At 42.5% G+C, this 14,659-nt stretch overlaps 1 protein-coding gene across 1 annotated transcript in view; it reads right to left on the reverse strand.

Annotated features, from left to right (window-relative positions):
- The window catches only part of CENATAC (centrosomal AT-AC splicing factor), a 40,405-nt gene that overhangs the window by 15,779 nt on the left and 9,967 nt on the right, over positions 1–14,659 (reverse strand). Inside the window, exons 4-7 of the mRNA XM_077456902.1 lie at positions 12,833–12,899; positions 12,680–12,742; positions 4,151–4,215; positions 2,003–2,093 (exon numbers count right to left, since the gene is read on the reverse strand). Coding sequence (XP_077313028.1) covers positions 2,003–2,093; positions 4,151–4,215; positions 12,680–12,742; positions 12,833–12,899 — 286 coding nt within the window. The remainder of the gene's footprint in view (positions 1–2,002; positions 2,094–4,150; positions 4,216–12,679; positions 12,743–12,832; positions 12,900–14,659) is intronic.

Here is a 14,659-nt window from a genome sequence, read left to right on the forward strand (position 1 = left end):
CTGACAACCCTGTAGATGCCCCCGTCGTATCCTCCATCTTTAGGGTATCCTGCATTGCTGTAATCAGTGCTCCTACAAGCGCTTTTTCCTGCGCTGAACCGGACACAGAGTCATTCTCACTGTCCAAACGGTCCTGGTCCGCATCTTTTGAAACTTCAGAACAGGAGCCGCCTGCCACAGCAGGACCCAAATCTAAATCAGAGCTTTCCCCAGATGACTGTGGGGGGAAGAGGGCGTTTTTTATCCCTCTTACGCCTGCACGCCGCTTCCACCCTGGCAACAAAGGACTCCAGGACCGCTGACAGTGCGTCCATAGGCACCGCAGGTGCAGGGGAACCAGTTATCACAACCGGGATGTCTGGGAAAGAAGCGCCAGCTTCTGACACCACACTTACCCACACTGTTTGTGACCTAAGGCAAGTCACACAAAATGCCCACCCTCCTAGCTGCCACTGACTGAGCCCCCCCCCCCGCAGGACTCACCACCCTGACCCAGGTACTGCGTTGTGCTGCCACCGTCCGCTCTCCAGTGTCAGCCATGAGATGTTCTGTGTAAGTTTTGTGCTGTTCCAGAAGAACCAGTCACCCAGTGCTAGAGGTAAAACAAGCTGAGGCTACTAGAAAATGGGCGCCTCAGCAAAAAAAACGTCTGAGGGTGCAGGGAAAATGGCTGCCAAACTTCTAGAAAATGGCAGAAAGAGAAAAACTGACTGTGGCTACAGAAAAATTCCTGCGGTCCGCACGGCAGCCTCCCCACATGGCGTACACAATAAATAGCCCACCATGGCCCAAGAAACAGGGAAAAAAGGATGAGCGGACCACCAACACTCAGTGCAGCCCCCTGCCAGGACTCAGCCTCCCCCGGCCAGGTACGTGCACTGCACCCCCTATGCCCAGTCACACTGTGGCCCATAGCATGGGGAGGAGGGAAAGGGACAGTGAGAGAAGAAAGGGAGAGGGCGAGACCCCCTAGTCGACCTCCCAGGGAATGCCTAGCGGCTCCACCCTGCCAAGACAGGTGGAACCATACTTGCCCCTCCTGCAAGGACTGCTGGACGCATTCCACGGACAGACCCATCACCCGAGCAGTACGGGCTGGCTGTCGGCCACGGCACACTGACACGGAGAGCAGTAGCCCGGTCATATGTGTGCCCCGGAGCATGTAGCTCACCAGCTGCCCCTGATTCAGAGGGGGCATGTCGTGGCCAACTCAGCGCGTAGCTAAGGTCTGCTCACACTCGATGGCCAGGCTGGGGAGACTACCAGGATCTATATTATCCAGCCCGTCACCCAGCCCGGCTTAGATTGTAGATCACAGGGATCAAAAATGCAGAAAAAATAAAAAATTACCAGGATCAATGGTCCCCACCGGGAGCCAGGTCCTTCAGCTACACTTGGCAGAAAAAAACTGAGCTGCTGGAAGCAGTGTGAGGGGTTATAGCCAGTAGGACTGCCCCCTGAGCGATACTGTGCAGTTTTGCTATTTTTACATGTTCTGCCTAGTCCTCTCCTGAAGGTGGGGATATAACCCTAAGGTGTTTTTAAATTGTAAACACCCAATCTCAGAAAGAGGCTCGGTCCTCAAGTGGTTAAATACCAGGGTATGCAAACTTGAGCACAACTGTATATCTTGCTTCACGGGGCAAGAAAAAAAATAATAATATTGAGCCTGGAGATGGGGTTTCATTTTGATCAGCTACTGTGCTAGCTTTCAGCTGCAAAAGTACACTGATCATATTGATCGAAGACAGTGGCACGACTGATTTTTATATGCATGGACTGATGTTAAAACTATTTTCTACAAAAGGGGGGGGAAAAAACTGTATATTTTTTTTTACCCTCTGTCAAAAAGGCATTACATATAATAGAACAGAAAAGAATACAAAAAAGCTCCAAATATATTTTGAGAAAAAACACTGAGAAACGTCTAAAAACTGTAAAAACGGTAATTGTTTACAGAAATGATACTGCAATGAAAAAAGGGTGAGAGATTTCAGACTACCTGTTGACCGATGTATGTGAGTGATGTAGATGGCATCACAGATGGGTTTCCACGTACACTGGATACACTGCCAGAACTGGATGCTGTTGCACTGGTGAGACATAAAATCTATTGTCACTATGGTCATTTTGCTGATACTGGAGTCATCACTAACAATTCTAAACAGGACACTTTAAAACACTGTCCATTCCTTTTTTCATTGTACTACGGTCTACTTTTATTATGGACACCTTAATAACAACCTATTAACATTTTAAAAATAAAAACATTTTAAAATGAATATTGATGCATTTGTAAACATTTATTTTAACAAGTGTTACATGCATGCAAAATGGTACCAAAATGCAATCTACACTAAATGCATATGAAAATAGACATTAAAATTGATGCGTTTTCAAATGGTGTAAAATGAGATTATTATCCTTATTTTTTCATTAGTAGTATAATGAATTTGTAGTGAAATATAAATTAAATTGTATATACAAGAGCTTAACCCCTTTACAACTGCATAACACATAATGTGACATCCAGGAGGTGATATAAAATCTGGGTGCTGCATACATGTGTTCTTTTTTTGCTGGGAGCACAACCGATGGCACACTTCCAGCACTAAGACTAGACTGTAGATGACAGCCGCAGGTCTCTTACCAACTATTTGAACACGGGATCTGATCACATTATCACTGTGATAGCTTCTATTTGGCGATCACAGGGATCATATATTCTATACCCCTTAGGGTGGAACATATAACATGTTCCAGCTCCTGCCTTCCACCCCTCCTCGATCCCCCCTCCCCGTGACAGTGGGTGGGGGATCCTCTCACTGCACCAGCCGTCACAATTTAAATAACCGCACAGTCGTGCTGGGCTCTGCCCACTTGGCAGCGTAATTTATTCATAGTTTCCCGTTAATGAATGCCTACAAGTACTGTCCGCCATTGCGGCTGATGGCTTGTAGTTCTCAGTGAACTGGAAGGGCACTGGTGAGCAATCCCATAGTCTATTTATTCTTCCCGCCATTCACTAAGTGCCTCCTGTACGAGGAATGGGCAGACAGCTTACTGCCTGTCTGCAGGAACCAGGCATTGCACCCAGAATCTTCTGAAAGTGGGTTCAATACCTTACAGACTGCAGTGAAAAAAAATAAATGCAATTTTTTTTAACCTGCAAAAAGATGGGCATTTATTATTTCTTTGTAAAAAGTTATCCTTTAAGAAAAAAAGGTTTCAATTTATTTTGCAGTGTTTTTTGATGGTGGTACATAGTAATGGCATAAAAGTATACAACTAAACTTTTTTTTCTCTTTTTTTTTTTTACTATTTTGGGTCAGTTTTTCTTTGATATTACATCAAAATCGGGATATATCCATTTATTCATAGCACCAAATGAATGCCTAATATGTCCTGACAAACAAAACAAGATATAATCCACCTGAAGATACTAATGTCACGTACACACGACCGGACTTTCTGGCAGACTAGGTTCGATGGGATCAGTCCGTCGGACAATCTGATCATGTGTGGCCTAGTCCAATAGTTTTTTCAAAAAAATAAATCAGACGGACCTAGAATTAGAACGTGTAGCCGTTTGTCTTTGTGCTAGTCCAGACCAAATACGACGCAAGGGCAGCTATTGGCTACTGAACTTCCTTGTTTAGTTCCATTTACGTCATCACGTTCAAAATGAATGGACTTTCAAACGGACTTAATCCGTTCGTGTGTGGCCAAGTCAGTTTGTTAAGTCTGTCAGAACTCCACCAAAAGTCAGTCGGGAAGACCGTTGGACCTAGTCTGCCGGAAAGTCCGGTCGTGTGCATGCGGCTTAAGTGTAACTCAACCAAGACTTTACACTTTGGATAGATTGAGGAAGATTTTTTTCTTTGCTTCTGTTCCCAGTAACATTACTGTCAGTGAGATTAGTAGCGAGGAAAAATTGAGTAGATAAAAAGTAGCTTTTTATAATGTAAGAATTAACTGCGGTTTGCTCAGTGGCAAGTTTTAAAAACAGACTCGATAAACTTACTGGAAACTTGAAAAATTGGATTAAAACTTTATAACCATTTCAGATTCATGATCACAGTAAGACAAGTAATTTTTTTTTAGGTAAACCATCACTGTTAAAATAGCCTCAAAAATGGGAAGTCCTTACCTGCATTGCAAATGCACACTGGTGTCCCAAGACTCCTCTTCAGCTCCTTCATCATGTTGTATTGGCTATGCGATTCAGGAAATGTTAACAGTTTCATTTAATTTAAAAAAAATTAATAAATAGAGATATAGATCTCTCTCTCTCTCTCTCTATATATATATATATATATATATATATATATATATATATATATATATATATATATATATATATATATATATATATATATATATATATATACACACATACACACAATTTTTTTTTTTTATTATTTTTTTTTTTTTTTTTAAAAGGTCTATCTAGAAGTATCAGGTTTTCTATGTAAAACACATGTACAAGCAATAAACAGAGAATTGACAAAAACAGAGCAAAGCAAATCATACATTTTTCATGGCAGATAAGTAAAATGTAAAATACTGTTAGAAAACCAAAGAAATCAACCCCCTTTTACCCGGCTATTTGCTTTGTAGCTGCCGTATTTGTAGCTCCTAACTTAAAAAAATAAAATAAAAAACATTGGCGGACCTCCGCTTTAAAATATGGAAATTCAGTGTCTGATATGCTAATCTATAGTTGTGCTCTTAAGTTTACACACCCTGGTAGAATTTATGATTTCTTGGCCATTTTTTTCGGGAATATGAACGATAACACTACATTTCTTTCACTCGTGGTTGATAATTGGCTTCAGCCAAACACTAATCAACTGTGTTTTCTCTTTTTAAATCATAATGGCAACAGAAACTACCCAAATAACCCTGAAGAAAAGTTTACATACGCCAGTTCCTAATGCCGTGTATTGCCCCCTTTAACAGCAATGACAGGTTGAAGTCTTTCGTAGTATTTGTGGATGAGGCTCTATCTTCTCAGATGGTAAACCTGCTCATTCCACTTTGCAAAAAGCCTCCAGTTCTTGTAAATTCTTGGGCTGTCTTGCATGAACTGCACATTCAAGATCGTACCAGAGTGGCTCAATGAAAGTGAGGTCAGGAGACTGAGATGGCCACTCCAGAACCTTCACTTTATTCTGCTGTAGCCAACAACAGGTCGACTTGGCCTTGTGTTTTGGATCTCTGTTGTCATGTTGGAATGTCCATGTCCATCCCATGCGCAGCTTTCTGTCTGATGAATGCAAAATGTTACTCCAGTATTTTTTGATAACATACTTCATCTTTCCAACAATTTTGACAGAATTTCCTGGGCCTTTGTAGCTCACACATCCCCAAACCATCAGTGATCCACCTCTGTTGACTCCTCTCCAAATGTAGCATTTATGGCCAAAAAGCAAAATTTTGGTCTCATCAGAAGCTTTGAGGCTTGTCTCTGTGCTGTTTGGCATATGGTAAGCGGGAAACTTTGTGGCATTTTTATAGTAATGGCTTTCTTATGGCAACTCGACCATGCAGCCCATCTTTCTTCAAATACCTCCTTACTGTGCATCTTGGAACAGCCACATCACAGGTTTTTAGAGAGTCCTGTATTCCACCTGAAGTTATTTGTGGGGGTTTTCTTTGCATCCCAAACAATTTTCCTGGCAGTTGTGTCTGAAATTTTAGTTGGTCTACCTGACCATGGTTTGGTTTTAACAGAACCCATAATTTTCCACTTCTTGATTAGAGTTTGAACACTGCTGATATGCATTCTCAATTCACTGGATATCTTTTTATATCCCTTTCCTTTTTTTATACAGTTCAACTACCTTTGACAATTCTTTTGCTTTCCCCATGACTCAGCATCCAGAAACGTCATTACAGCACTGGATGAAAGATGCAAGGGTCTGTCAGGAGTCCAGAAATGCATTGACCTTTTACACACACACACACACACACACACACACACACACACACACACACACACACACACTAAATTACAAGCAAACAGATCACAGGTGAGGATGGTTACCTTTAATAGCCATTCAAACCCCTTTGTGTCAACTTGTGGGCATGTTATCAGGCCAAAATCACCAGGGTATGTACATTTTGGATCAGGGTAATTTGGGTAGTTTCTGTTGCCATTATGATTTAAAAAGAGTTAAGACAGTTGATTGATAATACATGGCTTCAGCCAAATACTAACCATGCGTGAAATAAATGTTTTTGTGTGTTATTCATATTTTCCGAAAAATGGCCAAGAAATCATAAATTCTACCAGGGTATGTAAACTTATGAACACAACTGTACATTTGGTCATTGCAGACTCCACGGTAGCCAGAGTTCCTAACACAGGTAAGTAAGCTCATGTTCAAAATTAGTAAACTTTTGTTTACCGTCCCCTCTCACTTTTTTCTTCATTCTGAAGAATCACAGTGTTTTAAGTTAACAACTTAATCACCTCGGGTAATCAGCCAGGCTCCCTGGCTTCTAAATCTAGATTAAAATAATATTGCATCATATTTCAATGCCGAAATTCACCTCACAAGGGGAAGCTGCCAGCCATTTTAAAATGAAAAAGTCCTTGATAGAAGCACGTACCATAAAGCTTAAAACACGAAGGCTGGATTCACACCTATGTGAATTGGATGCGGGTTTCTCTGCATCCAATTCGCTTAGCAGGAGAATATGACTGGCTCTCTATGGAGCCGGTTCACATGTCTCCGGGGCGGCTGTGGAGAACACTGCACAGAAATGCAAAGATTCTGCCCTGATTTGTCCCTGAAACAGAGAACAGGGGATGGACAGCGTTTGCTGTGCGATCCGCATCCGGCTTAGGTGTGAACCGAGCCTAACTCTAGGTTGGGATATCTCTTTAAGAAATGAGTACCAAATGTTCTGTCAATTTAATTCAATATGAATTGATCGGATACGCCTTTAAATAGGCATTGTAATCACGTAAGCCGTGTTCCGATATACAGGATTTTTTAAATTCGTTTTTATAAATTTGACAAAGCACCATTGATATCTATGTGTACTTTAAGGCTCTGAAAATGCTGCGTGCATGACTTGAATGCACACTGCATGAAACTGAATTTGTCATAATGTGAAAAACAAATTAGAATATTAATCAAAAGATGTAGAACAGAAATACTGAATGTTAAATATAAACTCCCAGGTGCTGTTTTTCTTCCCACGCATGCATCAACATGTTTTTCATGGTTGTACTCTTAGCCTAGATTTACAGTGTTACCGCATACATGTGTTTTTCAGGGCAATTTTAAATAACTTGTTATAAAACTTTATGCTTTTTGTTTTTTTGTAGCAGGTTCTAAAGTGGTACTAAAAAGGCAGATTTTCTATGCATTAAGATAAAAAAAAAAAAAAACCTTCTGTGCTGCAGACCCCCAAATACTTCCCTGAGCCCCATCTTCATCCAGCGACAGGGTAGATTAAAATTGATGATAAACATTTTTTTTAATCAATTTTATTTGAATTAAATGCTTTTGGAGTAAAAATCTATTTAAAAAGATAGTTTTCTAACTTAAGATACATTAATAATTTAGTTTATTCAGCATGAAATGGAGCTTAGTTATGTAGCATGAGACTTTCTATTATATAGAAAGCCTCTATATATTCTATTCTGCAACATTTACATTTTTGGTAAACTCATTCAATGAATCCAAGCTTTGCAAGCTGACATAACATGCACTGCATTGATGTATTCACGCAATTTCACAGTAGCCATGAGATGAAAAAGTTCAGGAATATTCCTTTATCTCATCGTTTTGCAAATCTATGTACACCAAACTCTGCAATTGTTTGACGAGAAATGCATATGTACCAGGCTCTAAGTGTGAGGAGGAAGGGCAAGCAGTAAAAATTAAAATGAAACCTAAGCAGCTTATAAACCTTGCAATCTTTCTGCACATAGCTTGAAGTGCTTTATTCCTCCCTTGAGGAGCAAAATGGCAGCAGGCCGTAAAAGAGACCCAGTTTGGGAATACTTTAATGAAGTTTCTCTAACTATAGGTAAAGCAGGTATGTGTGCAAAATGCAAACAATGCAACAAAGAGATGCAAGGCCTGGTTCCCCGAACGAAACTTAATCATGAGAAGACCTGTTGTGATGAAAGTACCGGGCTTGAACTTATTTTTGTGTGGACCCAGCTGATATATTCAAGTTCTTTTGTTTGCATTTTAACCACTTCAGCGCCGGAAGAATTTTCCCCCTTAATGACCAGAGCATTTTTTGCGATTCGGGAATGCGTCGCTTTAACAGACAATTGTGCAATCGTGTGACCCTGTATCCAAACAAAATTGGCATCCTTTTTTTTCCCCACAAGTAGAGCTTTCTTTTGGTGGTATTTAAGCACCTCTGTGGTTTTTATTTTTTGCACTATAAACAAAAAAAAAAAAAAAAGACGTCAATTTTGAAAACAAAAAAAGATTTTTTTATCTCACTTACATGTAAAATCCTTTTGAGTACATCATGGGACACAGTGTCAGGCTAATATTCAATATTCAGACAAATAGAGTCTGACTTCCGGAAGGGAACCGTAGCAGACAGATACACCCGTAGAACCCGGACCACGTCCAGGGAATGTAAGGCAACTTCTTTAGGGTGTGTCGGCTTAGGACATAAGGAAGGTAATGTCCTCATTTAGATGCAATGCCGAAACCACCTTTGGAAGTAGAGGGCTGCGGACGTAGCACCGCCTTATCCTTGTGGATGAGAAGGTAGGGAGACTTGCATGACAAGGCCGCCAACTGAAAAACCCTCCTGGCAGATGTAATAGCTAATAGAAAAAATACTGAGAGAGTTTTAACAACGGAATCTCCCTAATGTTCTCAAATGGCGGTTTCTGAAGCGCCGATAGCACCAGATTCAGATCCCACAGAGGTAGCGGTGGTCGAACCGGAGGGACTACGTGTCGAACCCCTTGCACAAAAGGTATTCATCAATGAGTGAGTCACCAAGAGGCTTTGAAAAAAGACAGTCAAAGCTGATATTTGTCCCTTGATGGTGCTTAAGGCTTCTGATCCACTCCTCGCTGCAAAAACTGCAGGATCCTGGAAACGGAATAAGTGCGTGGACGCCACCCCATCTCCTCACACATGGAGATGTAAGCCTTCCATGTACAATGGTAAATCTTACGAGAAGAAGACTTCTGTGCCCTCAGCATAGTGGAAATTACCGAGTCTGACAGACCTCGGCCCTTTAGCACCTGGTTTTCAACAGCCATGCCGGTAAAACCAGTGACGGTAAAGCAGAATGTATCTGACCTTGCGCTAGAAGGTCCTCTTGCAGCAGTAGCCGCCAAGGAACATCCGCCACCAGTCGTACTAGGTCGGTGTACCAAGGACGCCGAGGCCAATCTGGGGCAATCAGAATGACTGGAATCCCCTTCGCCTCCACTCTGCACAGCAGAAGCTTGAGTGGGGGGGGGGGGGGGGGGGGGGGGAGATATATAATAAATCAGCCGATAATGCCGCCATGGAGCCACCAACGCATCTGGAGTGTCCGCCCAGGGGTCTCTTGTCCTGGACACAAACCTCTGCACCTTCCGACTGAGCCAAGAGGTCCACATCTGGTGTGCCCCACCTTAGGCAAAGGAGCCCGAATACCTCCGGATGCAACGACTATTCCCCTGGGTCCAGCATCTGACAACTTAGGTAGTCCGCCTGACAGTTTTCTACGCCCGGGATATATATGGCCAACAGGGCCGGCACGTGTCGCTCTGCCCACTGGAGGATGTGAGCATCCTCACATGCAGCAGCCGAGCTCCTTGTTCCTCCTTAATGGTTGACATACGCCACCGCCGTGTTGTTGTCTGACTGGATCCTGACTGGACACCCTTGTAGCCTCATTGACCACGGGGAGAGGCAAAGCCTGATTGCCCGAAGCTCGAGGACATTGGTCGGCAGTTGGGATTCTTCCTGCGACCAAAGGCCCTGGGCCGACTGTACTCCCAGCACCCCCCCCCCCCCAACCGGTCAGGCTGGCATCCGTTGTGATCACTATCCAATTGAGAGGAAGGAACGATCTCCCGGACAGAAGGGCCGGAGACCTCAGCCACCAGAGAAGGGAATCCCTGACTAACTGGCTCACCCGAATTTGACAATCCAGGGATAATGGAGATTTGTTCCATTTTGACAAAATTTCCTTCTGCAAGATTTGAGTGTGAATTGAGCGTTGACCGCCTCGAAAGTGGCTACCATGAGGTCCAGAACGCACGTGCAGAATCGCAGCGACGACCACCTGCGGTTCATCAACAACTTCACTGCAGCCTATAGAGTCTGCAGCTTGTCTGAAGGGAGAAAAACTCTCACTTCTGAGGAGTCCAACAGCAAGCCCAGGTACTCCAGGCGTTGAGTCGGCACTAACACCAACTTCTTTAGGTTCAGCACCCAACCAAACTCCCAGAGAGTCTGCATGGTGAGCGCTACAGCCTCCCTTAATTCTGAGGCAGAAGCTGCACTCAGAAGGAGGTAATTTAGGTAACCCACAATTGCGATCCCACGTTGCCTTAACAGCACCAGAATTGGAGCTAACACTTTGGTAAAGACTCGGGGCGCTGGCGCAAAGCCAAAAGGGAGAGCCACAAACTGATAGTGCTCATCCCTGACTGCAAATTGCAAAAACCTCTGATGCCTGAGGCACATGGGTACATGTAAATACGCGTCCTGGATATCCAGGGACACCAGGAAGTCCCCCTGATGGAGTGCAGCGACCTGATTCCATCCTGAACCTTTGCACTTTCACAAAGCGGTTGAGGGCCTTCAAAGTCCAGGATTGGATGTACCCCTTCCTTTTTGGGGACTACAAACAGATTGGAGTAGAATCCCTGAAACCTTTCCAGCATCGGTACAGGTACTATAACCTCACGCAGTAGCAGGTCCCATATTGCCCTGAACAGGGCTTCCCGACGAGCTGGAAGTAGTGGTAGGTTGGAGAGAAAATATCTGTTTGGTGGACAAGAAAAACCATCTAGTATCCCAATGAAACCAGTTCGCAAACCTACTGGTCAGACAGTAGAGAGGTCCACCAGGCTGCAAACTCCCAAAGACGACCCCCCCACCAGAGAGTTGAGTGGGGGCAAACCTTCACGCAGTAACATTTTTGTTTGCAGGCTTGTTTGGCTTGCGAAACCAGGGACGTTTTTGTCCTTCAGCAGGCTCCTTGTGGGACTGGGAATGCTTACCTGCCGACCCGGGCGGGCGAAAAAGCCATTTATGATCGGAAAAAAGAGGGCCCTTGCCTATGGCGTGGCTCCTTACCCTTCCTGAGCTGTGGGAGCAACGTGCTCTTCCCACTGGTAACAATTTTTAATAATGTCATCCAACGAAGCTCCAAAAAGCCTCTCACCTTGGAAGGGCAAATCCGCCAGTGCTTTTTTAGATGCCTGGTCCGCAGACCAGCATTTCAGCCAAATCAGGCACCATAGCACCACTGCTGATACTGATGGTCTAGAGAGCAGGGGGACAGTATCAAGGGGCGCATCACAGACATATTTAAGGCCATACACCAACTGGTCTGCCAGCTCTACGGAGACCAGGGGAGACTATTGCTTCTCCAATTCACGGTGCAACAGCTTTGCCCATTCAGTAAGCGTCTGCGACACCAAGGCCGTGGCCAGCACAGGTCGCAATGCTGACCCCACTACTGTACACATGGACCGGCCACTGCTTCAGCCCTCCTGTCAGCAGGATCCTTGAAGGCAGGAGTTCCTTCTACCAGAATCGTGGCTACTTTATTTAAAGGGGTTGTAAAGGTAAATATTTTTTTCACCTTAATGCATTCTATGCATTAAAGTGAACACACATAAAACTACCCAATTGTCTGGTAAAATGTAAACAGATACCCAACATGTCAAACCTTAAATTTGTGGGCACCGTGAAACGTCGACAAACTTCAGTACCCTGTATTTTCCACAGCAAACACTTTAAACGCCCCCTATAGGACATCGGTTTAGTGTTACTGAGGTGGTCTGGTGCTAGAATTATTGCTTACTCCGGTGTGTATGCCAATATGTAACGCAATCAGCTTTTACGTGTAGGCACCCCCAACACATGCGTTTACATTTGTATGTGCATATATGCGATAGTGGGGGAGGCTTTAATAAAATAAAAAAATAAAAAATAAAAATGGGGGGGTGTGGATGTGGATGCAATGGTCTGTCTGCAGCACAGCGAATGCTTCCATCTGACAGGCATGAGGTGTCAGATTTACACACAATCCCACTGGCTATGTGTGTAAAAACTCCTTGCGGTCAGGTCCAAAATGAAGTAGGAACCTGGCAGCGAAAGGGTTAATACGTTATCTACCTTGCAGATATATTAAGACAGGAAAGTGTATTACTGGCCAGATCACCGGGCAAAATAAAAGGGAAAAAAAAGCTTAAAAAATAAAATAACTGCAGCCGCCACATCTAAGGCTTGGTAAGCTGCAATATATTACTTTGTTTTTGGGTTTAATACAGCTTTGAGACTGGCAGCTGTTGACTGGGAAGCACATTAGTTATTGTATCAATTTTCAAGAATATAAGCAAAAAGAAACTTCACTTTATGAATTTAACTTTTACATCTGGTACACCGAAACAATGTTGTGTAACCATTTTGGTTTGTGGTGGATACTGTTCTGTAGTTCTTTTCCAACAAACCTCTAGGGTATTCTGTAATATCTCACGTCTGCTCTCCTCTACTCTCTGAATCTGATCAGCCATCTGTGAATAGGAAGCAAAAAGAAAGAAAAAAAAAACCTCAGGTCACCAAGAGACTATACACAATACAATAACAACAATAAATATGCCAACCTGTTTAATAAGCACGTCTTCCGATTCCTCATAGCCTTCTAAAGCTTTAGTTACTGAAGATTTGAACCTAGAGGCACACAAATAGCGTTCAAGTGACTTTATTAGCAAAATTTAGTACTTGAAAAGAATGTTGGAACGTTAGGGGAGGCATGCAATGGAACATATTTATGAACACATACAATAAATATATTGAGAACTGATAAGTGAGAGGTAATCTTCAATGGGAATACAGACAGCAATGAAAAGCTAAGGTAAAGCTAATAAAAGCTAAAATGTCCCTTGCATCACTGCAAGGGACATAAAAAAGAAGAAAAAAATAAAAAAATGTACCAGAACAGTTGGCAGGTTATGTACATACAAATATTTCCATACTCCCAACAATTAAGCTTTTAAACAAACCTTCACTGACCTCGGTAAACTTTTCAGTTTCAATTTCCCTTAATAGCTCAGCATAACCCACCCCACCCCAATTTAGGGTGGTCCCTGTCCCCAGCTGTAACCATGCATGTTAAACTAATGCAACCATGGAAGTTTATGGAAGGGTATTTGGTGGTAGATGCGGTTGGGTTTTAATAACAATGTATTCTGTAGGACGCAAGCAACTAATCGACATAATTGATTATGAAAATAGTTGTCAACTATTTTCATAATTGATTAGTTGGCCTGCATACAGAAAGCATTATTTGTTTACATATCAGAAAATACAGTGCAGCACACATACAGCTCAGTATGCCATCCATATGTGTCAGTACCTGAGAACTGTGAATGTGTGAGGAGCAATGCCTCATCGGACATATAGTCCTGGGCAAGAGAAGGAAGCACATGATTTTAAAAAGGCAAACGTTTTTTTTTTTTTTTTAACCTTGTTTTAGGGGCACATTAAAGGCAGGAGGAGCCAGAAGTGCCAGTGAGGGCCCCAGAAGAGGAGAGTCGGGCTGCTCTGTGCAAAACCTATACACAGAGCACATAAGTATGACAAGTTTGTTGTTTAGAAAAAGTTTACAATCAAATCACTTTAAGGGCACTGTGCAGGGAAGATCAGCATCCGTACCCAGAGAAGCTGGAGGCTGATAGACTGTAGGTAATATAAGGCATTACAATTACATTTAAAGTAAATGTTTATCAGTATTGTGCATTATATTTAAAATCATTATATCCATGCAAAAAAAAAGTCTTAGCCTACTTTAATATAAAAGATTTATATTCCCTCCATCCACCCTTCATGTCTGACTCCCAGTTAAAATACCCTGTGTACGATAGAGATGACAGAGATAAAGACAGACACACACACACCTCAAACAATTTGAATATCATAAAAAATGTAAATTTAGTTCAGTAATTAAATTCAAAAAGTGAAACGCATATATTATATAGATTCATTACACACAGAGCGGTTTCAAGCATTTTTTTCTTTTCATTTTGAGGATTATGGGTTACAGCTAGTGAAAACCCAAAATTCAGTATCTCAGAGAGTTGGAATAATATTAGAAAAAAAAATAGACCAAAATAAAAGACCAATAAAAAAATAAAATAAAAAAAAGAAGGATTTTTAATACAGAAATGTTGGCTTACTGAAAAGAATGTCCATGTACAGTATAGTGGGCACTCAATATTTGGTCGGGTCTCCTTTTGCATAAATTACTGCATCAATGCGGCGTGGTATGGTTGATCAGCCTGTGGCACGGGTGAGGTGGTTTGGAAGCCCAGATTGCTTTGATAGCGGCCTTTAGCTTGTCTGCATTGTTGAATTTGGGGTCTCTCATCTTCCTCTTGACAATAACCCACATATTCTCTATGGGTTTATGTCAGGCGAGTTTGCTGGCCAAT

This window comes from Lithobates pipiens, unplaced genomic scaffold, assembly GCF_037356315.1.
Source record: "Lithobates pipiens isolate NorthernLeopardFrog02 unplaced genomic scaffold, aLitPip1_a1.2 Scaffold_27, whole genome shotgun sequence".
Taxonomy (NCBI): Eukaryota; Metazoa; Chordata; class Amphibia; order Anura; family Ranidae; genus Lithobates; species Lithobates pipiens.